A 27,576-nucleotide genomic window follows, 5' to 3' on the forward strand; every position below is an offset into this window, starting at 1 on the left:
TGACGCCGATATTTAACGCTCATCTACAACTCCCTCAATCTCTCCGCCACAATCGCCCTGCTCTTCACCATCAACGGTCTCTCAAATCCCCAAAATGTCTCTCTTACGAATCCTGGGTCGAGATGGTCCCGAAGTCCCCGCCATCGGGTTCGGGTTCGGAAGTCTGGGCGGATTCTATGGACCGAGCGGTACTCTCGACGAGAAGGTAGCCCTGTTGGACCATGCGCACGCGGCCGGGCTGCGGTTCTGGGATCTCGCCGACGTCTACATGGACAGCGAGGACGTCGTCGGCGAATGGATCAAGCGATCTGGCAAGCGCGACGACATCTTCCTCACCACCAAGTTTGCGCTCCAGCGCCAGCCCGACGGACGCCACACCTTCCGGTCTGACCCCGAGTACGTGAAGATGGCCTGCGAGAAGAGCCTCCAGCGACTCGGTGTGGACACCATCGACCTCTACTACTGCCATCGCGTGGACGGGGTGACGCCCATCGAGAAGACCGTCGAGGCGATGGTGGAGCTGAAGAAGTAGGTCGACCCCATCCTGGATCTTCAAGTGAACCTCCTTCCCCTTCAAAAACAACCGTAGCCAACTGTTCTCCTTTTGCAGCCAGGGCAAGATCCGGCACCTTGGTCTGTCCGAGGTCTCCGCGGCCACGCTGCGGCGCGCCCACGCCGTCCACCCCATCTCCGCCCTGCAGATGGAATACAGCCTCTTCACCCTCGACATCGAATCGCCCGCCTCGGAGGTCCTCCACACCTGCCGCGAGCTGGGCGTCTCCGTGGTCGCCTACAGCCCGGTCGGCCGCGGCGTGCTCTCCGGCCGGTTCCAGTCGCACACCGACATCCCCGCCGGCGATCTGCGCCGCATGCTGCCCAAGTACTCCGAAGAGAACTTCCCCAAGATCATGGAGCTGGTGCGCGGCCTGGAGGCTGTGGCCCGCGCACGCGAGGCTACCCCGGCCCAGGTCGCGCTTGCGTGGCTGCTGGCCCAGGGCCCCGAGATCATCCCCATCCCGGGGACGAAGTCAACGGCTAGGATGGACGAGAATGCGGCCGCGGCGCGGCTAGATTTGAGTGATCAGGAAGTCCAGGACCTTCGGACGCTCGCGAAGCGAGCGGACATCCAGGGTCTTCGGTATCCTGCGCCGTAAGTGCCTTCCACCTAGAGTTGTTGCTCAAGTTCTGTGCTAACCGTCGCATAGGATGATGGCCACGCTCTGCACAGATACTCCGCCACTGGAGAATGCGTAGCCTACGAGTAGCTAGTTGTTTCATGTAGATATAAATGTATTTCGCAATCTTCATATTCTGTAAGTTTATTGTCAAGGACGACTGTCGCCGGCGAACAGCCGCAGCCTCTTATATACCATCATTGGCCGCCCCTCCCGTCTATGTCTGGGATGTCACATTGAATATGTACAGAAAGATCGCAAGCGTCATAAGCGGCGGTGTATTCAGGGGGGTATCTCAAATCAACCAACGTAAATGTATCCGAACAAAGAGTGTATGGGGCGACAAAAGGCTTCGTCTGGGAACCGAAATGAAAATAAACCAGGAAGAGCAAATGTGCAACGAGAGAAATGGGGCAGCAGTGTAAGAGACCAGATAACCCTATCGCATCTCAGATATCGGGCGAGATAAATGTCATTGTTCGCGTAATATTCAAAGCAAATTCGTCGTCGTCATAGTCAGTCGACTGCAGTGCGCGAGGAGAGTCCAAGCGCAACAGGGGGCATTCTATCCCGACCCGTTAGCCACGGCCTTCCCTCCTGCGCTACTGAAATAACTCTCATCGATCTTCAGGATCCATTCGACCTTCTGCGCTTCTGTTCGAGCGGCAAAGAGGAAGGTGTTCTGCGCCCCGTACACGGCGAACACGTTTGGACGACCCTTCGACGAGCTGTGGTCGGTCTCCGCGCCCGGTCCGTTCAGCAGGCGTGCAAAGTCCGGCGCATGGTCGACTCGGGAGTTGCGCAAATTGATGGCATTGATTTCGTCGCCTTCAGGAACCGAATAGATGTGGATGTACGGCCGCCGAAGCTCGACGAAGCGCCGTACCCAGTGGCTGTTCGTGTCGTCCGGGGTCAACAGGTATCCAGATTTGAGGGAAGACGGGTTCTTTGGCAGGGTTTGGATTGTCGCAATGAATCGGGGCCTCAGCGAGGATTCATCGGATACGAAGCTACTATCATCGCTTGCTGACTGGTTTGTGCGCGCAGCAAACGCCGCACCACCCGCCGGCGGCTCGGTGTTGCTTCGAACAAGAACGGCCTCAGTGGGGTCCGTCTTTGCGGTCCACAGCTCGACGTACTTTCGGAGAAGCTTAGCTTTGCGCTCGGTGAGATCGTTGTTCCGGAGGGGTGTCGAACGCCCGCTTCTAGGAGGCGAGGCTACCAGACTATTCGCACTGAGCGCGCCTTTGGCGGCATTCAATTCGGCAACACGTCGGCGACGTTTACGGGCTGCGATGAAGTCCCGCACAAGCGACACTTTCCGAGGAGACCAGGTTATGAGCAGCTCTTCGCCCTTGACGTAGTCGTTCTGCGTGTTCATACGCCACAGGTCGGCAGCGCGTTTCGCAGAGACCGGCCGGACGGCCAACGAGAACATGCGAACGGTCGAATGGACGATCCGGGTCGAATTGAAGAATTGTTTGAACATGGACTGCGGACGCACGTAGGTTCGTCCTTGGATTTGCAGAGTCAGGTCCACATCAAATGTCACCGGGTCTTGCAAGCGCGACGAGAGCAGGTCCCATCTGAGGGTGACCTGCACACGATACTTCTCGGCCGTCACCCGGTCCAAAAGGAGGGATCCATGCAAACTCGAGTCCCATTGACCTATTATTGTGACATTGGAAGTCCCGTCGGCGTTGTCCTTGACCATCGGCTCTTGGACAAACTTCAGCGGGACATCGGGGGTCTGGAGATCTTGGTCGGGAATCTTGCCCCAGGGATCAAGCAGTCGGACAGAACCCACCCGTATGTTGGTAAGGTCGTCCCAAGGGAGACTCTCCGTGGAACTGTACGCAAGGTTCACGAGAACCCGACGCTGAAGACCTTGGTGGAGTTGGTAGGTCCCCGCATCCAGATTATTGCTCTGCACAACTTCCACCGGAAGATACTCTCCATTCTCGGCCAGTTCAAGGATCTGCGCCCGGGCAAAGACATCATGTCGTTCTTCCAAATAGAACTCGGACTCGGCAATTCGAGGGGTTTTCCGCTTGTCGGGAGTGACCTCGGCCGAATCGCGCATATCGTCCCAGCTCAGCAACTTATCAAGGTGCATCTGCGTCACGCGGGCATACACGCAAATCTTGAGGGCCGCAGTCCGCGGGCTTGAAAGCGGAAGACTCATGCTGTGAACGCTTTCAAACCGAACGGGCGACTCCTCGAATCCGCTGATCATTTGGGTAGTCGTTGCGCCCCCTTCGTCGGAAATGCCGGGGACGAAGAGCTGCGCATGAACGTCAGTGCCCTCCCATTCGGCGAAGCCAACCATATCACGCATAACAACGTTGAACTTCAGGGTGGACGAAGGTGCCTGGGCCGATGATGGCTCCAAGGAAAGTCTGATTATACCAATGACATTTTGGGTGTAAGGGGAAGTAACTTCAACCGAGAAGTCCTGCACCCGTGTCTCAAACACAGCGGTGAGTGGGATATCAGCGTCTCCAACAAGGGAGTACTGAGGCGAGCAGGGCTCGGAAAAGGGGTTTTCAAGCTTGAAATGCTGGATATAGTCGGGGCGGTCAATGTATTGATGCAGCTGTCGCATGGCTTGCAGACGCCGCTGGAGCTTCTCGATGGACCATAGATGGATGACACTTTGCTTGAAATCAATCACGCGCACGGCAATGCAGGGCTTCTTAGTATCATCCAAGACGATGTCCTCATCTCCGGAAATGCCGTTCAAGACGAGATCATACGATGAAGCCATGTTGTGTCCATGATCAATAATGGCAAATTGAAAGGAAACGTTTTTGTCCATGATATGGCTCATAACCTGCGCTTCCTTCAGCAGCGACGCATGCTGGAGCACTTTCTCGACCATCCGGACGTAGTTCTGTTGTGACCAGTGACGGTAGACAGAAATCGCAACCTCGATCTCCCTTGGGTCCAACTTGGCGAAGCCGTTCTCGTATATCCTCGGGATAGGCTGGCCCATGTCCTTTATGTGGGATTCGAATAGTTCTTTCTGCTTCTTCAGTTGTGCCTCGTATTCCTGTTTCGTTGCGCGGAGCGCCTCTTCCATCTTGGCCTTTTCAGAGCGCAGATCTTCAACACCTTGGCCAGAGGATGCCTCTGCATTCCTCAGCTTATCTTGATACTCCTCTTTCTGTCGATCTAGCTGCCGTTGCAAGTCCTGTCGCACGGAATTCAGCGAAGTTATCCCATTCTGGCCTTCGTCCTCGTCATTGTGGCGAGGCGTGCCAGGCATAGTAATGGCCGTGTCCAGCGAGAAATTGTCGATAGTACCATTTGACATGTATTTATCCCGCACAGGGAAAGAACTCAGCGAGTCTGAATCCTCTTCGTTCTCCATCAGTCCACGACGGGTTGCCCGGACCTTCTGCACGTCCTCGAACAGGGTGTTGAGCTCATCGTCTGGCATGTGCGCAATGTGGTCTGGGCCCAGCACCGCGCTAACAGCCTCGCGACGGGCATAAAACCAGTCTGATTCACGTCCTTGCTGCTGAGGCATGGGCGAATCGGCCCGACTGGAATCGCCATCCAGCTCCGAACCAGTCTTGCTTAAGCTTCGGTCGTGGGTTTTGTTTGGGGCTGGCGAGCCAAGCTGGCTCGTCGTGACCGAATGACGCAGTAGGCTCTGTTCCACTCTCTCGGCACGAGCCTCCTGGGGATGGTTGAAACGAAAGATGTGGAAATCGCCCAGGATGATGCGGAAACCGCTCTTGAGCCGCTTGGGCTTGTCAATGCGCAGTCCGTTCACCATGACCGCGGCGCCTTCGGTCGGCACGATCGTCACAACATTATCAACGTTCTCGAACTTACAATGATTGGCCAGGATCTTGGAGCCGTTCAGTCTGATTTCCACGTTACTTCCTTGGTCCATGTTCCCAACCATCGTCGTTCCTGGCTTGATATTATAGACAAGGCACTCGGCAAGCAACGGATCGTCGCTTAGATTGACAAGATGGGGCATTTTCTTCGGGGTACTGAGACCGATGAAGCCCTTTTCGATGCTGATACCCAGTTCTTCCAGGGCAGCCTCACGTTCTTTGTGGATTTGCTCCGTCTTGACTAGTTTCTCCTCCCATGTCTGATTTAGGTCTTTATAGAGCTTCTCGCTCTGGTTCAACTGTTCCACGATCTCTGCCTTGCTGACTTTGGTGACGGTGCCATCGGATTTCTGGATGGACACCAGCTGCTTTTCCAAGGGCGTATCCGGGGGGTAGTATTCCTCTGAAGGAATAGCACCAGCTGGGGCACCGGCCGCAGCGCCAGCGCCCGGCGCCACACCACCACCCAGCTTGGATCGCAGTTGCGCAAGCTCTTCCTTGAGTTCTCTGATCATCCGGGCATTGGGATCTTCGTTGACAACGGCATGGTTCTTGATCCGTTTTGCCGAGTCAGCGTAGCGTAGCGTACTCAGGGTTTCCTCGAAGTTGATATCGGCCGGTGAGATGGCCGCAATCATGGCCGTCATCGAATTACCTCCTAACGAGTCCTTCAGCAGCCATGTGAGGACGGAGTCACGATACGGAACCATCGAGGCATTCTTCTTTTTGCCGGCAGCCACATCGGCGAGGGCGGCGATGACACGACCGAGAGTTGACAGAGATCGGTTAATTTCGGCACCTTCCTTAAGTCGAGCACCAGTGGCACCAGTTGAGGTCGCACGCTCGGAACCGGCCAAATCGACCAGGCTGATTCTCGACACTTTCTCCGAGTCCATTGACGTCTCGGCATCATGGCGCTTCTGCGTGAGGGTCAGGGTGAAGACAGCGTGCGATCGACTGGACGTCTCGTTCATGTTTGTGGCCGCGACGGTTCGGGCTTTGTTTCCTTCGTCCATCAGGTTTTCGATCTCGTCGAATGACCGCACAGCCAGCTTTGCCAGGTCTTCAACATATGGACCCGTGGACGGGTGTTCACGGACTTTCAGGTTGCCTTTGTTGGAGGGATTGAGCAGGTCGCGCACGCGTTCGTTGTAGATTTCGAGGTAGGACACTTCGACGGTGCAGTTCAGGTGGTTGTCTTGCTGCATCATCGCGGAAATGCGCTCAAACATCGACTGGCAAATCCGGGGGATGACACCGTATTCCTTGCCGTATCCCATCATCGAGTACGACTTGCCGGAACCGGTCTGACCGTAGGCGAAGATACAGTTGTTGTAACCTCCAAAGGCATTGTCCAGCAGCGGCACACCCAGATCGTCGAAGAGGCTGTCTTGACTCGCGTAGTTGGGGGCGCTCTTATCGAAGGACCAGTAGGATCTGTCGAAAGCAAATGTCTTGGGCCCGTCCGCCGCACCTTTGCCGCCTTTTCGCGATGATTTATCTTCAGCGCCCGGCGGGGTGGTCAGGACGGTCTGACTGCCGTTCATCTGAACGATACATTTTGCGCCTCGGTCGACCTCTGGCGTTGAGAGCAGGAAGTGTTAGTGCGGTGTCCGGTGGAGGAAACAGGGATGCGCCATGCGGTTCGTCGACATACCTCTGCTGTTGAAAGGCCGCACTCTCACCACCACCTTAATGTTTCCTCCGCCGCCTGGAGCCATGATGGACTATGCCCCATATACTCGGGGCCGTCAACTGCCTCCAACAGGTACAGAGTTCAACTCCGAAGAGCGATCGGGGGAACGCGAACGCCTCCGCAAGCGCCGCGGCGTCGTGGATTCAAGAGTCGGTCACCTTACTGTCTGTCGTAGGATTCGAGAGAGTCGCACGTTCGAATGCTCGCAGGGACACCACGCGGGAATTGAATGTCAGCGCGGAGCGTCACCACAGTCGTCATGTAGCGAGGGCCGTATATGGGGGGGTAACTGTCGGCGCGTTCTCAGGGGAGAAACTGCAGCGAGGATTCAAGTCGACAGAGGCGAAGTTGACATCGGGATCGACGCGGTGGCCGTTCGCGATGGCTTGATACAAGACCGTGTCTCGGGGGTGGGAAGAACCACGTCTCACAGGGATCAGGTCGACTTGACGTCCAACATTCATCTGGCCGCAGACGCGGGAAAAGCCACATGAGGCCAGAAAAGGCGGCGTCCTGGCGGCTTAGGTAAGCGCTCGGCCATCGCCTTCCAATCAGCAACACCAGCGACTCTGTCGAGGAAATCTCCGTCTCTGCGGCGAGAATATGATATGTGTTAGTCTTGGGGCGATATGCAGGCACCTATCGAGATCTATTCGACGGATTCCTGATTCGTGTCCCTCGTCTGGGGTTCTTTGTTTCCAGGGTTCTCCGCTGTGGGACCGTGGTAGTATTCCCCGGGTTTGATCCAGATTTCGGTTTCAGTAGACAGAAGAAGAAGGTTATCTTAAGGTTGCGTTTGTAATCCTGCTTTTGCTCGTTCAGGCGATACTAGTAGTATACCTAGGTTGTGTCGCTGCTATGAAGTCTCTCAACCGAAGAGGCTCTAACGTACTGCGCAGATATATATCTACCACAACCCACGCTATCCCAAAGGGTCGAACATGCCGTGAGCGGACCAGCTATGACCGCCGAAGCCTTCAATACTGGTGAATGCTTATATCTAGATACGAGTCGCCAGTATAGATCCTCTGAAGTTGAGCAGATAGAGTGCCGGTATATACAATACAAGATGGACCCTCATAAATGCATGGTATCTCTAGAAATGGGTCCGTATTCGTCTTCACGTAAAGGTCATCCGAAAGCAATGAAGAGGTTTTCGCAAAGGCTCCACATTCTGGAAAGCTGCAGATGGTCACAGTAGATTCAAATAGATTGCATCAGGTCTATCTGGGAATCAAGGCAACATTTCTCCACCCACTCACGAAATTTGGCAAGTGAATGACAAGTAGTCTATATATATTAAGCTTACGAATCACAGTCACGCTTACACCTCTGCTATGAGGAACTTGGGACGGTAACCACTATCAAATTGATACAACTGAAGAATGCTAGATATTGGGTGCAGATTCACTCTATCACCCAAACAATGGTTATTGTCCAGGACGTGGGGAAGGATCATATTCTAACTGGCCCTCATGAATAAGTAGAGGGATACCCATGGTGTGGAGAGACGACTAAATGCACGTACAGCTGGCAAGTCTGCTGTGACCATCAACTCAACCTGTCAGAGATGGCCATGTAGTCAAATGTGGGTATCCTGTCTATGACAGTTACGAGCCGAATTTGGGGCTAGCAGTGACTCAACCGTTCGCCTCGTCAGATTCCCTGTGACATTATAGAGCAAGACCCTTCTTCCAGTGGAAAGAGTGGATTTCAGAATAGAACATAGCCTTCCTAGCATATGCGATAGGATTTCTTTAATATTTTATTGCTCGCATAGCCACTAGAATATTAGACTACTCCAGCCAGCACATCGGAACATACTTTTGCTGCAAGAAGAAACTGGACAAGAAAGGGCTGAGGGCCAGAGGGCAACGTCTTACTCGGATCTCGTCCGTCGTGATCGCACCAGGGGCGGAAAACGCCACCTAGGAAGTTACGGAAGACAATCTCGAGAAGACTGCCGAATCACGACCGAGAACTACAACGGAGTGTCTCTCAGGCGTGATGGTGACGAATACCCTGCACGAGTCACATACCACACCGAAAAGGAAACGAGGCAACGTGAGCCTGCCAATGAACGAGCTGGAATCTTGACTCATTATACGGTCCTACCAGACCCAAGCAACGATGGTGTGATTCGATTGGGTCGTAGCCTTGACGGTGTTAGCTTGCTCATAGAGCGCCTGTTGCGATGGTCAGAAGATCCCCTAACCCTGATCATCGCATCGTCGCCTGTTACTACTACCATGGAGTATTTGGACCGGTGTGATGTCGGACAATGTGACTGATTGATCAGGAGCTGGAGATGTAGGGGTTGAGAGCTGAAGAGGTAAAACATCTCACAATGAGCTTGCGTAAGTATGATCTCAGCTGCACGAGGCCCGTAGCTGACCCCGTAGCTCGACATTGGCTATGTCGGCAGACCCTTCGCGGTTGCTTCTGGCCGTCGTCAATCTACATCTGGAAGCCATCAATCCACACTCGGTATCAGATAGAAAGAAATTCGACAGCTCAACACTTTCTATGCTCGAGTTAACGGTACATGTAGTGCACGCTGCAACTCATGGAAAGATAAGCTCCGGGTTTGCCTTCCTGGTGAGTTTAAGGGAATTCAAACGCGATGGCGGTGACGAAGACGTCTGGGCATTGCTGGTGTTGTTTGATGACGAACAGACGGCGGGTACGGTACAATGGCAGCGTTTATCACCCTGAGCAGCATTAGTATTCAGTCATCAATCCGACTAACCCAGCACAACACCTATCCTATGGTGCTCAGACAAGAAGACATGGACTTTCATGGACCATCAACGCCGACGAGGAAGCCCGTGATCGATTTGATGTCGGCTTGGGACCTACGACGATAACCGAGAATAGCCATGACCGTGACTAGAGGAGTATTACTAATTCAGCATAAATGCCCTTGGAGCATGGTCTTGTTCATGGGATGAAGAGCGGTGTGGTGGGGCGTGATTGCTGGCCTTGACGTCAGATGCCAGGTTTCCACCGTTCGCTTGGACGGGGTTCGGATTGGGCATTAAACTACCCGAGGGACGATACGTTGTCACCGAAGGGGTGCCCAGGGACAATGCATGTATTGGGGGTTCGATCCAAGCTGAAGGCGTCATGATCAATCACTGTAGATTTCTCCGGGCCGGTTATCAAATCATTTTTTGATGAAGCGGTCAAGCTTCCACACGTGGTATATGTAGATCGGACCCAATCTGGTGCTCCCCGTGCGACTGGCAGTTGACTCGGCTGAAGATGCAGCATACGGCGTACGGAGTACTCTTTGGCCCGTGAAGGGGATGATATGGGGAATATCGAGATTGTTGCGTATAGAGAACCGAAGGTATGGGGTTATTATTATGGGAGTGGTTGGTTGCATTTTCCTAAAGTGATTCTATACATAAACCCTTCTGACGAGAACAACACCAAGGTTTATAGAGTGTCCTCCACATGCGCCTCGTATTCTCATCCCTGCAGACATGCCAGCTCGGCAGTTATCCGCGGAAGTGACTCCGTTGACTGCTTATCAATAAGGTGCTCGTCTGCGAAGCGGAAAAAATATAGTCAAAGGACAGAAAGTTTGTGATGAGAGGGAAGAAACGGAATCAACGTCATGGGTTGTACAGGTGTGCTGTTCATTCCTCATGGAGGCATGATTCCCATCTCCGACGGGAAGAGTGTTGCCTAAAGAGGGCATATTGCCGAGGCCGCTCTGTTTCACAAGAGCTGCCGGGCTTCCGTTACATACAGAGACGTGCTTACGGGGCGGCCCTAAGACGGGTGATAGATGTGATGGCTACAGTGGAGTTGGTGATATTTTATTTACTAATGATGATCACGGTCGTGGTTGAGAATAACCAAGTTTAGAATTATAAGAGGCAGGCTTGTTCCAGGAGCAAGCTGACAGGGGAGCAGCTGGAGGTAAGGTGATTTCGTAAAAGTGGACCCGGGGGACCAATAGGGAACGGAGGGCATTGGATAAATCCCGAGTGCATAACTGGCCTACTCAGCTAGTAGGTACGTACGTAGAGATACATAGGAGGTCGATACGTGAGGAATTGTATCAACGAGAAAATTAGCCACAAGTATTCTCTAGTAACGATCTATCTATAGTATCTAGCTAGGTAAGATATATCTATTCCGTATAAATTTCCCTACTACCTACTGCGAGTAGGTATACACGTATACCTGAACATAACTAATCAGAGATCTGACAATACCTTACCATACATACACCAAACGAATCCTCCAGTCAGCTACAAAAGCCCCATCCTCCCTCTCCATCTGACGTCTTTCCCCCCAACCCATTGGCTCCCTTTTATTGCTGCTCTCCCCCTTTTCTCCCTCCGTCCAACCCAATCGTCGGTCTCGCTGCCCTCCCCGCCGTCTCTGATCTCCTCATGATTGATCAAATCGTCCGCTGCTGAATCGATTTGATTTGGTCCGTTGCCTCCAGTACCTTACTTCCCATCTCTGCTGTCGTCTTGTCCACGCCTCTCATCGAATCATCGGTACGTTCGTCCACTTTTGCCTCCCCTTGCTCAGATGCGACTTTATTCCGCCCGGCATCCAATCCCATCACTTTCTCTCCGGCTTTTCTGGGTCTCCCCTTCCTCCGGTCTTGTGTCCATTGGTCTCTGCTTGTTGTTGGCTGTCCCTCGTCTTTGCGATCCCCCTGTTATTGGCTTCTAGCACCCACATCTGTCCGTCCATCCGTCAGGTGTATGTATCCGGACCTGACAGCACCTTAATTCCTGCTTTTCGTCTTGATTCCCTTTCTGTCTTCCCTGCGTGAGCTTCAAAGCTCCCAGCTCCCAGCTCCAGTTCCCAGTTCCCAGTTCCCAGCGCCAACTCAACTGCCCCCGCCACTCCCAGCCTCCGGATCAATCCGGGCCGGCGACTGACATCAGCGGCAGCCTTGGTCCAGTCTGTCCGCCTTTCTTGTTGGCACGCGCTTTCTCCTCTCTCCCCTCTCTCCACGAATCATCCTCTCGTGACAACGGGCTGGTTGGACATCCCTTCGTTTCCCAGTCCTGTGGAAATCTCGCTCAGAGAAGAAGTCAATTTGCCCAGGTAAACTCGACCACCATCGGATCTTCCCTTGTTGGATCATGTTGTTTTTGTTGTTCTTTGACCGCGGTCCGCTTACCGCGCGACTGTTCTCTCAACCTCATCATCCATCTTCACATCCGTTCTGCATCCGAGGGGAAGATGCGAAAAAAAAAGTCAAATAATGTTTTTATTTGCCCCAATTTAATGCATATATCATATCCTCCGAACACATGACTCCCCTCGGAACTGGCCTTACACTGTTGATGCATTGTTTATGATGTCGCGTTTTGCTGCAACTTCCCACCTCCCCCCGCCTCCGGGATGACCCAATCAAGACGCGTCACTCTCTATTTACCATCCTCACCATTCTGTCATACTGATTGATCGGCTTCTCTCTCCAGGCTCGCGCATTTCATCCTCAGATCCATTTGCTTCCTTTAAAACCTTGGAAGGAGGATCCCTCGTTCGGGTGTTCCTCGCCTGCACCGTGACCAGCCCGTTGAGATTCCATAGAATCTGCATCCTGGGGCGTGAGTGCATTGCATTGACTGATTGACAAGGTATGTTGCCGGCTGCGTCTTGCTTCCCGCTTTGCCAACGCATACATGCCTCCTTCAGCCCTGGTCGGAGGCACTAAATCGCCACGATTTTGTCCTCCCCTCCTTCTCTTCCATGTTCCTTCCCCCCTACCCTGTCATGACGCCAGAAAGGAAAAAAATAGATATTAAAATTAAAAAAAAAAAATCCTGGTTGGCCCGACGCAGAATGCTAACACGATCCCCAGGACGCATCCTGACATCAGTCGCCTCTTCGAGTCGCATTCCAGCTCAAGAGACCGTCGTCGCACCGCCTCACCGGCTTCTCGGCCCCTCCGCCTCATCCGGCCGTGGCCCAGCAGCCGCTTGTTTGTCTCCAAGAGGTAGCCTGCCAGCTGTCGCTCCAGCTCTACAGCGTAGCCCTGAACTCTCCCGATCTAATCTTCCCCTCGCCTTCTTGTGCCTACTGCGCCCTGCGATCAGGTCGGAGGCAATTTTGTACGCCATTCGCGAAAGGATCGCATTCTGCCTGACAACGCATCAAGTGCGACATCTCGAGGACACCCTGGTTCGCTGCATAAGAGCCCAACCACGTTACACCCCCGAAAAACGTAAAAAAAAGAAAGATCTCCACCCCGGGAATCTCGAGCCTTCAGGGGACGTCGTGTGAATCCCTTTCGACAAACAGGAGTCCATCTTTTAGTTTCCTGTCGCCTACGGTTCCAGAGGGTCCTTTCTCTGCGAAACAGATTCCACGGGTAAGCGCCCATCGTCCCCGGAAGAAGAACAAGCGCCTCTCCCCCATCATATCCCACCTTACCCCACCCCACCCTACCGGTCCAGTGACCGCTCGGCGATGCGCTCTGCTGACACTCTAGGAAGAGCCTGCAGACATTCGCATTGGTCTTGTCGAATCACCGCCTGCAAAGCCCATCTTCCCTTTGCCGCTCGCCCTCTTTCGTGCGCGACCGACAATTCTCAGGTGCAATAGCGCTTCGCCATCCTATCATCACCCGCTCCTTTGGAAATTGCCCACCCAAGGGTATCTTAATCCAGCCTCCGCCATTTCTAATTGGTCTCCTCGACCATCCGAATTGACTCAACATCATCTCGTCCCTGACAGTCGGACCGGACCAATCACGGACTAGACCCTTCCGGACGGGAACCGCCGTCGCAATCCCATCATGGAATATACGCCCCAATATCAACAGGCCCATGGCCAACACCCGCATGCTCCCTCTCATATAGCTGCTCCCTACCAGACCGCGCCGCAAAACGCCGCTGGCTCGACGGTGGGGTCCATGACCTCCCCCACCAACCCTCAAGCTCATATGCAGCAAGCTCATCCCACGCATCAAGCCTCGCCCATCGTGCCGTCGCAGTCACACTACCAACAGCCGCAGAATGCGCCCGGTGCCGTGCATCAGCAGATGAACTTCCCCCAGTCGTACGGCGTCACGACTGCCATGCCGCAGACATATGGCATCTCGCCAACACAGGCCGCCGCCATGGCTACCGCTGCCGCCTCGGGCCAGTTCTACCCGCTCCATCAGGATTCGATGGCCGGACAGATGCCACAAGGGCCTCGGGGATCCCCGCGCATGGCCGGACAAGTCAAGAGCGATCGGAACCCCCGATCCCCCCCGCAAATGCCCGGTCAGATGGCTCCCATGGCCTCCCAGGTGCAAATGCCTCCCAATGCGCAGATGCAACAGCGTCGCATGAGCCACGTTGGTAGTCCCCATATCCCGAATGCCCAGCCGGGCATGAATCACGTCGGTCGTCCCTCCGTTCCCCCGCAGATGGCCCCGCCTCCCCAACCTGTGGCTCAAAGCCAGCCTTCGCCGGAGATGGTCCCGGGCCACGAGCAAGAATCCCCCCTCTATGTCAACGCAAAGCAGTTCCATCGCATCTTGAAGCGGCGTGTTGCGCGACAACGGCTCGAAGAGCAGCTGCGGCTCACCTCGAAGGGCCGGAAGCCCTACCTTCATGAGTCGCGCCACAACCATGCCATGCGACGACCCAGAGGCCCTGGTGGTCGATTCTTGACCGCAGATGAAGTCGCCGCGATGGAGAAGAAACAGGCCGCGGAGGCAGGCGGTGCCGGACAAGACAATACCGACGGAAAGTCGGCTGGCGAGATTTCTCCCTCGGCGCAGAAGCGCAAATCCAGCGACGTGAATGATGACAATGTGAATTCCGCCAAGAAAGCGAAGACGGGGGGCGCGAAAACCAGTAGTGCGGAAGAAAGTGAATCTGCTGAGCCGTCGGACGAAGAGGGTTGAGCGATGCGCACTGCCTCCATACCTATACTTTCATGGCCTTATGGATGGATGCCCGGTCTTCTATTTCCTGTTGTTTCTCTTTTTGTAGCGAGCGATGTGCAACTACTGATGCCACGAACCAACCCATGGTTACCCCGAACCCCTTTACCTTATATTGCTCGGTGTTTTAGTTTTACGTCTGTTCATATGGTTATGCTGGTACGATCCTTTTTCTTCTTCTCTTGTTGATGGTATCTACGTGCCACATTAGAATGCATGTGTGAATGACCTTTTACCCTGTTGTTTTCTGTTCTCCATTTGTTGTCTTTACCCCATGCTTTGCGTGATCCGAGCCCCCGCCGATAAGGAGTCAGCCAGCTTGCCTTGCTGAAATCAGTCGGAACGTTCCAATCGCGCTCTGCATCGGTTACTCCCGCGTCCGGCCACGGGAGGAAGAGAACTCGTGGTTTGGCAAGTACGGAGGCCTTGTCCTATAACTCCCGGGATGAAGATCTTTGTGCCCCAACATGTCCCTCGTTCCCGCATCGTGTTGCTCGGTCATCGGATTAGAGAAGGATTTTTCTCACTCGTGAAAAAGGGATCTGCAGTGGATGTTTTATGGAAGGGGTGTTGGTGGTTTGGCCTGGTTCAAGCAATCAGTACATATTGCAAATTCTCGCGTTGTGTGTTTCGGAGTTCGTCCTGGCCTGATGTCTATCGCATGGACTCAGACCAGGATCCAGCCATTTTTTTTGCGTTCTGGGACTTTTTCTTCTTCTTTTTTTTTCTTCTTCTCTTTCTGCTGTGTTTATTGGATTGCCACGGATGATTCCCCTGCTCGTCGTGTACAAATACAAGATCTGATCCAGAACGAGATTCTGCCATCAATTCCCGATCCAGTAAGCGGAGTATCTGGGCGGTGAGCCCCGTACCTCCGTTTCCAGTCACACCCGTGACCTCCATCGCCTCCCTCTATCTCTTCCGCTTCCTCTCCTCACGTCTGATCATCGCACTCCCTCGCCTCGCCTTGTTCCCTGGCGTATTTATTACCACCTCGTCTGAAATCATTGGATTGGTGAGAGTCCATCCATTCTTTTTTTCGCTCGGCTTCTTGTAGGTCGCCTGCCTTGTCCTTGAGTACTCTTTTGGTGTTTTCCCTCCTATATCATCACCTACCCGTCTTCCTACCTCACATCTCGTTACTTTTCATCTGACCCTTTTCCTTTTCAATCTCGTCTGCTCTTTTGCCAGAGTATACACTTTTCATCTTCATCGGCTCTCTTCTTCCCTATTGATCCCATTATCCAATCGTCCTCTCCTTCCGGAGTTGTCGGTACATCGTCGCGCCGTCCTGGCCCTCGAGCTCCTCCATCATACTCGAATATCTGTGCTATTCCTACTTCTTTTCATTCCATCTATCTATTCTTGTCTCGGTTTACAGAGACTTTGTCTCTTTATCCTCAACATGCTCTTCTGGAACCCATTATCCGCCTCGCGGATCTCAACTTCGTCTTTCATCTCTCAAGCTGCCACCCTCTCGTCTCCGCCCTCTTTGCAAGACACCCTTATTCACTAAAGAAGTCCCACTCTAATGTTGACCTTGTCCGATATTAGCTCTTTCCTACGGTCGTGGCCGACTTGCCTCCCTTTACCTGCTCAACTACATCTGACGCGACCTCCTGGCCGGCATTGACCTGAACAAGGACACGTCACTGTATACGGGTTCTTGATTCGCTGCCCGCTTGCCAGATGGATTCCTACGATAGCTACGGATCCCCCGGCAGGGCCCGTGATGCTGATCCGTACATGGCGAGGGCCCCGGCTGATTCCTACCGGCGCCGTTCCCCTGGTAAGTCGGGTTGACCGAGTGATTTGCAGCTCAAGAACGCCTAACCTAACTGCCAATTTCTAGTCTCTCAGGACCGCCGTCGGGGCCGCGGACGTTCTCGTTCGCCGGCGATGATCGATCGTTACGAACCCTCTGACCGCAGGCTTCCCAGAGACGATTATTACGCAAACGCTCGCGAACACGCTGGACGCGAACGGGAGGATCGCCGTCGTGCTCATTCTCCGACGGTTGCCAACATTGACCGCTACGTCCCCGGCCAAGACGCGGGCAAGCGTCCCATCCCGACGAACCCCCTTCCGAACCCCCTGACTCTGGACTTCCAGGTCGGCTTCAATTGGTTCGCGGAATGGTGGAGGGCGGAGCAGTCCATCAAGGAAGAGAAGGAGCGCGCCAAGCACGGCGGTCGTCGTCCGTCTGACCGTGTGAAGGGGGAACGCGAAGCGCGTGAGGACCGGGACCGAGAAAGAGCCCAGATCCAAGCTGCGTATGACGCGTACAAGGTCGACCTGCAGATCAAGATGGCCCGGGCTTTCGTCCAGCAGCATCGGAACGAAGAATGGTTCAAGGAGCGTTACGTCCCGGAGGTCAGAGACCCTCTGCGTCGGAAGTTGATGGATTTCCGAACGGGAGCCTACCAACAGTGGGAGCGCGACATCGAAAATGGGCTGTTCGACGAGTTCACCCTCGAGGGGATCTACAAGAGCGAAAGTGACGGCGCGGGTGGTGTTATTGAGAAGGAGGAAGGTGAAACGACCGCAGTGGGCGAGACACTCAGTGTTTTGGACTTACTCCCCGCGAGGGGCGGCGAACTGCGCGATGAAGCTTTGTCTCAGCCTGCACTGCTCATCAAGACTTTGGCTCCGAATGTTAGCCGGGAGAAGATAGAGGAGTTCTGCAAGGAACATCTGGGCGAACAGGATGGCGGGTTCAAGTGGCTCAGTTTGAGCGATCCGAACCCTTCGAAGAAGTACCACCGTATGGGTTGGATTATGCTTCATCCCGCGCCTGATGTTACCATGGTTGAGCGCGGAGATGGAAGAGACGAAGAAGGCGAGGAAATGGACCATGAAAATGGCGCTAATGGAGGGACGACGGTCACCGCGGCAGAGAAGGCGTTGGAAGCAGTCAACGACAAGACGATCCATGATCCTGTCCACGGCGACTTTGTGTGTCATGTGGGTGTCCATGTGCCTCCGTCCCAGCCTCGGAAGAAGGCGCTGTGGGATCTTTTCTCTGCGCCCCAGCGTATCGAACGGGATCTAGAGCTGGCCAGGCGCCTGGCCTTGCGTCTCGACTCTGAGATGGGCGGCAATGCGGATGGGTTTTTGAAGATCGAAGAACGGGTCGACGAGTTACGGGGCAAAGGATGGCTTCAGCCTCCTGTTACGGGCCCTGTAAGCGTCAAGAAACGCAGGGAGTTTGACGCCGATGATATCGATGAGGGTGAGGCAGAGGAAGGTGAGGAACAGGAGGGGTGGGAGGACGACGAGGTTGATGATGAGGAGCTTCTGGCGAAGAAGAAGAAATTGGATCTGACGGTGGAATACTTACGCCGGGTGTACAATTTCTGTTTCTTCTGCGTGTTTGAGAGTGATTCGGTCCATGAGCTTGCGCGGAAATGTCCTGGTGGCCACCTCCGTCGCCCGCGGGCTGGACTCACCTCCCAGGCCAAAGAGGTTGCTCGGGCGAGTGCCCTTGGGCAACCCTTTCCCACCAAGAAAAAGGAGCCCAGTGAGGAAGGCGAACAGACCCCCGCGGAGGAGAAACGCCCACAGCGATTCACTTCCAAGGCGGAGCAGCAATTGCAGCGCGCCTTCAACTGGGTGAGAACGTTTGAGGACAAGCTTCTGCAGATATTGGAACCGGAGAATGTCGACATCCGGAAACTGGGAGGCAAGCCCGTCGAGGAAGCGCTGGAGGAGGAATTATCGAAATACGTGAAGCAGGAGGATGAGTCCAAGTATCGGTGCAAGGTCCCTGAATGCACGAAGCTGTTCAAGGCGGAGCATTTCTGGCACAAACATGTGGAGAAGCGTCATACCGAGTGGTTTGAGAGCATCCGGAGCGATGTAAGTCTACTTCCCAATCCAGGATGAGTGACCAACTGATGATTGAAAACAGCTTTCTCTTGTGAATGCCTATGTCCTTGATCCTGCTCGTATCGCGCCCTCGCGTTCCGATGCCAACAGCAATGGCCACTTCCCTCTAGCCTCCTCCCAGAACCAGGTTGGCACTCCCCGCGGATTCAGTCTGGCTGCCATGCCGGCATACTTGGGAGGCAGCGGGAATATTCCCCCTGGTGGATTCCAGAGTCTTCAGGGAGCTGGAGTCGCCGGCATGATGGGAATGAACGGCCAGGCCGGTTGGGGCGGAAATGGGCTCATCCCGGGGGATGCGTCCGGCTTGCACCATCCTGGCGTCATGCGGCGCGGTGGTCGTCATAGCCGCTCCGGGCCCTATGATCGCCGTGGGAACCGGTATGGCGGCAGCGGTCGCCTGAGTCCGGTCCGTGGGATGAACATGTATGGGCCCGGCGGTCGGCTGCCCTCGACTACGGGATCGCCCTACATCCCCCCTGGACATCCCGCGGCCGCGGCGTTCGGTGGCGCCGGTGGTTTCGCCGACGCCATGGGCGCAGGATCTGCGCAGCAGGGCATGGGGCCCCGGGAAGCCGTACAGGGCCGCAGCCTGAAAAGCTACGAGGATCTGGATGCGGTCGGGGGAGCTGGCAGCGGAGAGTTGAACTACTAGAAGCGAAAGCGATTGAGGCGATTGCTATGTCACCTGTACTTGCGAAACGGCGTTGCACGGAGATATCAGCTAAGGTCTTGTCCATTTGGTTGCATCATTCCAGGTCTGTTTCATAAGCTCGCGGCCGTGTTCTGTACCATAGCTCTTACATATGGATCAATGGCATATATTTTGCATAAAGTGCGTCGTATTATGGAATATTAGTGTCTACAAAAGGTACCTAGGTACTTACGTACCTACGACTACCCCGTACCCGACGGCATCTGAACCACCACCTCATCGCGACCATCCCGCCACTGCGCCCCCATCTTCCGGATGCGCCGCTCGCTAGCCAGGAACAGCAACAGGTAGATATGCATCGCGACCTCACCCCACGCATACACCTTGAGGACTACGTTTCGGGGGAAGGGTGCAGACGCAGACTCCAGCTCAAGATCGTGATCGTGATCGCGGTTCCTGTCGCCATCCCCATCCTGGAGGAGACACCACGCCCCCCACCCGGCGCGCTGCTCAGAGACAAACTCGGCCAGGAACGCCCAGAAGCGCGAGAAGAAGGCGGCGTCCCAGGTGTTCGGGGACGGCGCGGGCTCGACCCGTTCGACGAGGGTCAGCGACACGCGCCAGTAGCCTCGCTCGAGGGGGTCCAGAGCACGGAACTGTCGCTGCGGGGCGTAGGTGCTGCGGGCGGATTGGAGGCGCGTGGCGAGCATGGAGAGGGTTGGGGTGATGTGGGTTGTGAAGGCGGCGGAGGAGATTGGGGGCATGGGGGAGTGGATTTGGAGGGGGAGATGGAGGTGCAGAGGTTGTGTCTGTGTCTGTCTCTGCGACAGCGCGTCTTGCGGTTGTTGGTGGGTGTCTTCGCCAGCACCACTACTGGATCCTTCGGTCCGCGGGCGCTTCCCCTCGGGCGATGACGCCGGCGGCGGCGACGGCTGCGAATCTGGGATCTCGCTGACGGGACTGTCGTCCCACGCGTCAGGGGGCGGGCATGGTGGCTGGGGGAGCGGTTCTGAACCGGCGGGAAGCGATCTGGCGACGTGAGGGGCTGGGTTTGCCGAGGGAGAGGAAGGCGTCTGCGTCTGCGTCTTTAAGGTGGTGATGGGTTGGCGGGGGACAGCGGATTGGAAGTTGAGGAGGGCCGCGACCTGGGCGCGATAGCGGAGGTCATCGTGGAGGGAGCTGGGGGCAGCGATGTGGACGAGGATATCGGGGGTGATGTCCATGGATTGGGATCATGGCGATGGTGATAAGTATAGAGAGGGAGAAGGGGGAGAGAGAGAGAGTTGTGTGTATAGAAAAGCGAGTCATGAGGTGGATCCCGTGACCAATCAGTGGCCTGAGGCTGTCGATCGCTAGCCGTGACCAGCGCGACATGATTCGCCCATCAGGAACGATCGTTATTATTATGTTATGAGGTACCATCCACCACCACCACATCCACCATCTCTTCGATCCCCGTCGCGCTTGGCACAGATCTTCGCGTTGATGGCTTTTCTTGTCCCTGGTTCGCATCGCTCAGTGGCGGAAATGTCCTCCTGGTGTGTTCCGATCCCAGTTTTTGCTCGGGGCATATGGATCCACTGTGCTCTCTTCCCGAGTCACAAAGTACATGCAGGACACATCCCCAGGACAGATCGCTGCTCATGGAGGCACGCAAAAGCAAATTGCACAAGTTACATCACTGCTGTTCTGCCGCTGGCATGCGTCCTGGTGATCCCGCATAATCCCGTAGCTTGCTGCACTCCAAACCCCCTCGTCTTGTTCAGCTGGACTCTATTGAATTTGGCTGTTCATTTCCCTTCAGGGCAAGGAGCTACGTGCTTTCCAATCCAAGGACATGGCCATGGGTAAGGTACAGCCGTCGACAGATGGAAACCTCTATGCCTATCATTGCTTGGTCCGGTCGCACGTACGGCGTTCTCCGTACTGCGTACAGATGGAGTACCAGGATGGATCCTTGTACTACCAGCCGAGTTATTTATTTTATTTTATTTTATTTTATTTTATTTTCTCTTACGCCGTACTGTGTACGCAGTACATGGGAGGGGGGGTTTTTTACGCCGGGCCGGAACTAGCTCAGCTGGATGGTCAACAGAGCGTTGGGGATCACAGCGCGGTATCCATTCTTTACTAGCACCATCCCAGACATGGAACCAAGACCGAGCATTCTCAATGGCCAGTGGATACGGATGGAGCTCGTCAATCGGAGACACATGATGGTGACGCAGCTGGACAGAGACACGAAGGAGATTGACCAGTCCATCCGTCAATAGCATCCAACCCCTGGAAAAAGATTGATCACCTTTTTTTTTTTGGACGGTAAAAAAAAGCGTGCCGTAAGGACGGCATGCTCCGTATGCTGTGTGGCGTACGTACACGCAAAAGAACTCCAAGGGAATGTGGGAACTTCGTTACACGATCATCACCTACCGACAGGGTGCGTGGTTTTTGGTTGTGAGATGTCAAGTGCCGGGGTCAGGAATTCCCCATGGCGGCGGACGTTGTACGGCAACTCGCAGCCTCTGACAACTTAGTGCTGGGACCATCTCCAGTCGAGCCTAGGGGAAAATCGAAATCGATCGAGGAAGCAAGAGCCAATCTGACCTGCTGTCCCAGGGGGATGGAGTGCTAGTCGACCCGGTTCGGGTCTGAGCATCTCTCGATTGGGGACCGACTCGCACACTACTCCCAACCGGGAGGATAGAATAGCATTATTACCTACCCTATGGATTACGATTCATAATGCCCGTCTCCTTTTCGTCTGGTCTTGTCTCGTTCTCGCTGGCCGATCACACATGGGTTTCACTCCCTCCACGCCCTCAACAGTGGATGCATTCTTGCTTTTTCCCTAGCACCAGTGCTGCAGGACTGTCAAGCAATCACAGCCGAGCAAGGGATTGACTGACCCCATTCCGGTTGGTTTCTTGGGAACCGAGGCCAGATCCGAACAGACTATCTGCGTCGATTATCTATCTACCCGTTACGACGCTACGACGGGTGACCAGCTCAGTATTTATTTCGTCTCGACGCCCTGCAGGTGGCCGGGGAGCAAAATTACCGAACCTAGATTCTCCCAGGACATCCTAATCTATCCGCTAGGGGAGACGGTTAACTTCTGTCGGCGGTGGATTGAAATTTAATTTGTACCCTCTCTGGACCAGTTGCTTTTCATTCCGCGTCAATTCCGTCTCGGTTTATTTCTTTTTTTTTTTTTACCTTTCCGCCGATGGCAAACTAATCTGCTAGTGCTGGCCAGAGGGGAAAAAAGAGGGTCCATCGAATCCACTTCCTCCGTCCATCAAGTTGAATCGATGGTTCACTAGCTCTCTCGCCCATCTTACTCGTCCGTGTCCACAGCTCGACCATCTCAATTGCGCAAAGGCCAGCCCGACTGGGGCTCGTGAAGAACGGGGGTCGACCGCCAATGATTTCACGCCTACTGCCTGATACGAAAGTTATTGTGGATGTAACAAAAAGCCACTTCCCTCACAGGGTCTCGAGGTCGATTCAACGCCGTCTTGTCTCCCAGTCCACGCTCTCCTCCTGCTTAACATCACTCTAAGTGTCCACTTCTTGGTACCGGCGTTCCACTCCTTCGCGTTCCCTGGGTCGCCCACTTCCGATTCCTCATATCCTTTCCCCCCTTAGATAGACTGCTGCACTTTTGCTTTCCTCGATTGACCCCTCGCTACCAAATCTTCCTCTGTTGGCCATTCAGTCTCTTCCTGTAACCGGAGTGGATGACCTTCTGACAGCTCGTGTGGTGCCCATCTTCCTTCCCCATCGGCAAAGCGGGGGGAACGATATCCGGCCGCCGGTGCATACGGCCTATGTATATTGCATCTCAAACGGTGAGGCGCTTGGACGAAGCGAATCCACTTTATAATTCTGGGTAGCTCATCTAAGGCTGACAACGGTCACAGATGTTCATGACTTCTGCATGACTTCTTCACGCATTCATAATAATCCCCTTCTAAATAATTCTCTCTTGAACAGCCTTGTCGGGACCGTATCGTGTCCCGCGTGTCCGGCTTCTTCCTCGTTTCAACCCCCCTTACACTCTGTCGCTCGTGTCTCGACGTCTCGATCGACCCAAAACTCAATCTTGATATCAAAATGTCGGCCGCCATGGCGTCCATGAATGGCGGTGTGATGCCCATGGACCATGGAACGATTGACTTGAACACCTTGAATGGTGCAGAGGGTAAGTAGTGTCTCCGATCCCTTTTTACTTCACTGGGGGCTGGTGTAACGAATCGGCCTGGTTACCTTCCTACGTCAGGGGCCGGCTCATGAAAAGACGGCCAGAGTGCTCTGTGGCATATCTCCATAGCTCTGGCATGGGTTGTGCCAGTGCCGTCCGCCCAGCGCCCAGTGACCCCTACTTTCATAGGATGTGCCTTTTTCGTTTGTTTCTGACTGTCCTTCCATAGGTCGACAGTCGCAAAGCAGCTTCAAAGGCGTCGAATGGTTCAGTTTTTTCGGAGGGAACGGGAACAACCAGAAAAAGGTGACTCGAGGTTGGTGCCCCATGGAGCCTTTCGCCAGATCTCGGTAATAACCCTCATCTAGATGGCCAGCCTGCGAAACGACGAGGCCCGAAACCCACCAACAAACCCGCCCTCACGAGACGACAGGAGCTGAACCGTCAGGCTCAAAGGTGAGTGAGCGATTTACGGCCACCGTGATCACACATACCAACACCACTATTTAGGACACATCGTGAACGGAAGGAACAATATATGCGATCGTTGGAGCAAGAGGTGTCGCGGCTACGGGAGGCCTATACACATGAGATATCGGCGGCAAACTTGACGGTGCACCAACACCGCGAGATGATCCAATCGTTATCGGACGAAAATAGCATTCTAAAAGAGATTCTGGCCGCGCATGGAATCCACTACGAACCGGAGCTCCAACGTCGAAAGGCCGAACGTCCACACCCCGGCTACCACCAGTCCAGTCCGTTCGCGAGCAGCAGCGTCGCGTCGCAGCCGAACGGCCTCGCGCCCTCGGCCAGCAACGTGTACACAACGCCGCCCACCACCGTGTCTGTTTCTTCCGGGGCGAGCCCTAGTGTCAACGGAAGCACCAACGGAGTTGAAGTTTCTCCCACCCCCCACGTCTCTAATATCGACATATCCCCTACGCCCGAAATCTCGCCTCCTCAGGCGATATACCGCGACGGCCCAGGCGACGCTCCATGCGACGCACTTGCAGCTCTGGATCGAATAGCGCCCTCGAGTCGCAAACCGAACCAACCGTTGGGCGTGTTCGAGGACGATCCCCAACTACAGATTGACTTTATCTTAACGTAGGTTGCTCCCTGCCTATTCGTGTGGATGATCTAACTGGAAGCAGTCTGGAATCCCCATGCCGTGAACATACGGATTACTTGTGTCGGCGGTCGATCACCGAAGCTGATGACGAAGATATGCCGTTCTCGGGACACGCGCTGATGGCGACATGTCCTCCGCCATCCTATATCGATAATACAACCGACCAACAAGTATATCCGCACAAAACCTATGACCTTCCACTCGCCAATCTCTCGACTCTCCTCAACCTCAGCCGACAGCTCGTGGCCGACAGACAGATCACGCCGATAATGGCGCTGCAACATCTCAAGAACCACGAACTATACCGCACGTTGACGAAAGACGACGTCAAGATCATCATTGAAACGCTGAACACGAAAGTGCGCTGCTACGGATTCGGGGCCGTTGTCGAAGATTTCGAACTCATGGACTGCCTGAGCAGTGTGCTCGGCGGGAAAGTCGAGGCGGGATTCTCCCGAGCCGAGGATGATATGCTATATTCATGATTGACGGGTGGGTGGAGCTAGACATCCTTCATTTCTCTTCTTCTTTCATCCTTATTTTCTTGCCAGCTATCCTTTGGCCCTGTGTATATAAAAGCTCGTGGAGCGTTTCCCTTCCGTTTTCGAGGCTACGAAGCTGCCCGGGCGTGGGTACCTTCCTTAATATCTCCCTTCTCTCCTGTCTAGCGCTTGTTATTTTGCACATGTCTTTGATCCCACATTGTTTGTACTGCTCTGACAGCACTATTCTACAGCCGGTGGACAGCCCGGCGATCCAATCCAAGCCAGCATCACACCTACAGCTCGATCGTTCCATGCACATGTCACATTTGACAGCAACCCGCGCTAGAACCGGGGAATCCTGCATAGAACCTTAGCGGATCACACTAAGGTGTCCAACGGCGGCCCTAAAAATTCTCTCTTCCAGCTCCAGCTCGGACAGCCACGGTGGCGAATCGTTCAGCTTGCGCAACGCAGATCCATCAGCCTGCAGCGGTCCTCGTATCCCCTGACATGCGCCTGTACGCAGTACTCCGTATGTACTCCGTATGTGTGGGTTGTAACATACCCCCTTCTCGGGGTCCAGTCGGGGACCGACCTGTGCGCAGACAGAGCACGGTGGTACACGGGGCCGAGCCGGTTACACCGCGATGGAGTCTGTGGAACGGTGAGATAGACTAGACCAGAGAGACGGGTCTGCGTGACTATCCGCCAGCGTTGGGGATATGGCGCGGTGATTTGCGATTCCCGGCTGCAGGGGAAACCGAGTGAGTCCAGCGTTTCTGCTACGTCTTGCAGGGTTTGGGCCAGTCTGTTGCTGGGTGCACCACCGCTGCGTCCCTGTCAGCTGGCGTAGCTCTTCTCGTAAGAACGAAAATGGATGTATCGAATCCGGTTGAACGGATGGGTGGATATCAGGGGGAGCGAAAAAACCGTTAGGTCCCACAACCGTTGGAGATCGGAGCATCAGGGGGAAAGGATTGTCGGGACAAATTTCATCTCGTTTTGGTTTTATTACGCTTTTTTTGTTTTTTTCTTTTCTTACATTAGTTGTCGTCTAGTGTGTTCTTTGCGTTACTAGTATTATTTTAGAGAGAGGGCCTATCGTACCCCGTCTCCGTATTGGGTGACTTACACGTTCGTTATACGTCGTAGGTACCCTTCGGGCGGACCATAGGCAACAGGCAATTACCTACGCTGCATGTCTGGAGAAGCGCTTTTGCATTCATGAACACCGTATGGTGCACTCTGTATTGGGACTGATCTATGAAGAGTAACAGGAGGGTGACCCGCGCCCTCGCGCCCCCCGACACACCGTCCCAAGCTCTCACCCTTTCTCTACTCCAGCTTCGACACAAGGAAGTCCGTGGCGTCGCCGACATCAGCGATGTACGAGAAATGCGGCGCGGCAACAACCAACGTGCCGTGACAGACCATGTCGCCGGTGGCGCAGTAGATCTTGGTCTTGTCCTTGGGGAAGTCCGGGATCTGCCCGTTATCCTGCTGGTTGCGGGTGTCGCCGAAGAGCACGACGCCCTTGATTTTATCCTTGATGGCGTCGTCGAGCCCGGGGATGGCGCCGTGCATGACGGCCGTTCCTTGACTGCTTCCGTATGAGCTGCTAGAGCTGCTACATTTGCGTCCTCCCTCTCCCCATGCGAGAGACATACCTATATCCGCCCGCGACAATCTGCGTCTCGGGACACTTCGACGCTGCCGTCTCGAACAGGCCCGCGGCCTCCTCGATGGCCTCGTCCGTTGTGCCCTTGGGCTGTGCGTTGGCTGCCAGCGTGGCCTGGTACTTCGGGCCGACGCCCTGGCAGGCTACGCCATCGAGCTCCGATTTGAGTCTGTTGCAGACGGCCGGGCCCGTGGAGCCGCCTAGGAGGCCTTGCTCGGTTGAGGCGCGCGCGAAAATGAAGGTCACGGGTTGGCAGTCGCCATCGCGGAGCTCGTTGCCGCTGCTACTGCCGACTGTTGCGGGTTGTTAGCCTGTCTGTCTGTCTCTTTCTGTCTTGGTGAGGGGTTTGGGGAAGACTTGCGTTGACGCTCGACGGGGCCTGCGGCGGTCAGGGAGGCGAGGGCGAGGGCCAGAAGCTTGTAGTTCATGTTGGCGGTGGTTGCAGCAATGAATGGAGAGGGGTTTGGGGTGAACGCGGGAAGAAGCTGGTGCTGATGGCGTAGCAACTTCGTCTTCGCGTCCCTTATATACCCATCGTTTCGGTAGTCGGGACGATCTCCGTTCGGCTTTTCCAGGAGCAATGCGTCGCCGGTCCCATCGACAATGGACTATGCGATGTATACGGCAACGCCTCCGAGAGAGTTTGCTGGTCTTAGGGCATAGGGAGCGCTGGATGTACGGGGTGGAGAGACTAGGGCAAATGCCGTTCCTCGGACAGAAGTGTATGGTGTCTAAATGCCGAGTGTAGAATCCAATAAAAGGGGCCTGGAGTCGTGTCTGGACCAAAAGCAAACGTGGAGACTTCTCTTGCGCAGGGCCGGAGCCAGCCCTAAGAGGAGGAGTTGTTTCACTAGCCGTCTCTTTAGGTCAGCAGCCCCACCCCCCCTTCGG

At 54.7% G+C, this 27,576-nt stretch overlaps 11 protein-coding genes across 11 annotated transcripts; 8 read left to right on the forward strand and 3 right to left on the reverse strand.

Moving 5' to 3' along the window:
* The first annotated feature begins 28 nt into the window (after positions 1-28).
* Positions 29-1,334, forward strand: BDV59DRAFT_180199 (NADP-dependent oxidoreductase domain-containing protein). Its single transcript, XM_073690021.1, has 3 exons — positions 29-528; positions 611-1,150; positions 1,206-1,334. Exons 1-3 carry the CDS (start codon positions 95-97, stop codon positions 1,252-1,254), a joined length of 1,023 nt encoding a protein of 340 aa, XP_073547341.1. The 5' UTR covers positions 29-94; the 3' UTR covers positions 1,255-1,334.
* Positions 1,313-6,379, reverse strand: BDV59DRAFT_180200 (kinesin-3 motor protein uncA). Its single transcript, XM_073690022.1, has one exon. The coding sequence runs from the start codon at positions 6,307-6,309 to the stop codon at positions 1,741-1,743; it is 4,569 nt and encodes a 1,522-aa protein (XP_073547342.1). The 5' UTR covers positions 6,310-6,379; the 3' UTR covers positions 1,313-1,740.
* Positions 6,380-9,069: 2,690 nt separating this feature from the next.
* BDV59DRAFT_202699 (uncharacterized protein) lies at positions 9,070-9,615 on the forward strand (the record flags this gene model as incomplete). The annotated part of the gene is made up of 3 exons (XM_073694105.1): positions 9,070-9,079; positions 9,148-9,410; positions 9,502-9,615. 3 exons carry the CDS (start codon positions 9,070-9,072, stop codon positions 9,613-9,615), a joined length of 387 nt encoding a protein of 128 aa, XP_073547343.1.
* Positions 9,616-12,237: 2,622 nt separating this feature from the next.
* On the forward strand, positions 12,238-13,313 carry BDV59DRAFT_43818 (uncharacterized protein). The gene is made up of 3 exons (XM_073696387.1): positions 12,238-12,343; positions 12,402-13,077; positions 13,211-13,313. The coding sequence occupies exon 2, from the start codon at positions 12,456-12,458 to the stop codon at positions 12,987-12,989; it is 534 nt and encodes a 177-aa protein (XP_073547344.1). The 5' UTR covers positions 12,238-12,343; positions 12,402-12,455; the 3' UTR covers positions 12,990-13,077; positions 13,211-13,313.
* On the forward strand, positions 12,993-14,846 carry hapB (transcription activator HAP2). The gene is made up of 2 exons (XM_073696386.1): positions 12,993-13,077; positions 13,202-14,846. Exon 2 carries the CDS (start codon positions 13,504-13,506, stop codon positions 14,602-14,604), a length of 1,101 nt encoding a protein of 366 aa, XP_073547345.1. The 5' UTR covers positions 12,993-13,077; positions 13,202-13,503; the 3' UTR covers positions 14,605-14,846.
* Positions 14,847-15,477, forward strand: BDV59DRAFT_43797 (uncharacterized protein). The gene has a single exon (XM_073696385.1). The coding sequence runs from the start codon at positions 15,089-15,091 to the stop codon at positions 15,410-15,412; it is 324 nt and encodes a 107-aa protein (XP_073547346.1). The 5' UTR covers positions 14,847-15,088; the 3' UTR covers positions 15,413-15,477.
* Positions 15,478-16,389: 912 nt separating this feature from the next.
* Positions 16,390-19,183, forward strand: BDV59DRAFT_193732 (putative arsenite resistance protein Ars2; the record flags this gene model as incomplete). Its single annotated transcript, XM_073692275.1, has 3 exons — positions 16,390-16,432; positions 16,496-18,501; positions 18,554-19,183. 3 exons carry the CDS (start codon positions 16,390-16,392, stop codon positions 19,181-19,183), a joined length of 2,679 nt encoding a protein of 892 aa, XP_073547347.1.
* A 121-nt stretch (positions 19,184-19,304) lies between these two features.
* Positions 19,305-20,438, reverse strand: BDV59DRAFT_43835 (uncharacterized protein). Its single transcript, XM_073696388.1, has one exon. It carries the CDS (start codon positions 20,404-20,406, stop codon positions 19,426-19,428), a length of 981 nt encoding a protein of 326 aa, XP_073547348.1. The 5' UTR covers positions 20,407-20,438; the 3' UTR covers positions 19,305-19,425.
* Positions 20,439-23,893: 3,455 nt separating this feature from the next.
* Positions 23,894-25,326, forward strand: flbB. The gene is made up of 2 exons (XM_073696389.1): positions 23,894-24,497; positions 24,545-25,326. The coding sequence occupies exons 1-2, from the start codon at positions 23,926-23,928 to the stop codon at positions 25,005-25,007; spliced, it is 1,035 nt and encodes a 344-aa protein (XP_073547349.1). The 5' UTR covers positions 23,894-23,925; the 3' UTR covers positions 25,008-25,326.
* Positions 25,327-25,785: 459 nt separating this feature from the next.
* BDV59DRAFT_43926 (uncharacterized protein) lies at positions 25,786-26,178 on the forward strand. Its single transcript, XM_073696390.1, has one exon. The coding sequence runs from the start codon at positions 25,885-25,887 to the stop codon at positions 26,083-26,085; it is 201 nt and encodes a 66-aa protein (XP_073547350.1). The 5' UTR covers positions 25,786-25,884; the 3' UTR covers positions 26,086-26,178.
* Positions 26,157-27,244, reverse strand: BDV59DRAFT_43945 (cutinase family protein). The gene is made up of 3 exons (XM_073696392.1): positions 27,047-27,244; positions 26,675-26,978; positions 26,157-26,607 (listed from the first exon to the last, which is right to left on the reverse strand). The coding sequence occupies exons 1-3, from the start codon at positions 27,111-27,113 to the stop codon at positions 26,343-26,345; spliced, it is 636 nt and encodes a 211-aa protein (XP_073547351.1). The 5' UTR covers positions 27,114-27,244; the 3' UTR covers positions 26,157-26,342.
* Positions 27,245-27,576: the final 332 nt, after the last annotated feature.

This window comes from Aspergillus ambiguus (genome assembly GCF_047715705.1).
Source record: "Aspergillus ambiguus strain CBS 117.58 unplaced genomic scaffold BDV59scaffold_19, whole genome shotgun sequence".
NCBI lineage: Eukaryota > Fungi > Ascomycota > Eurotiomycetes > Eurotiales > Aspergillaceae > Aspergillus > Aspergillus ambiguus.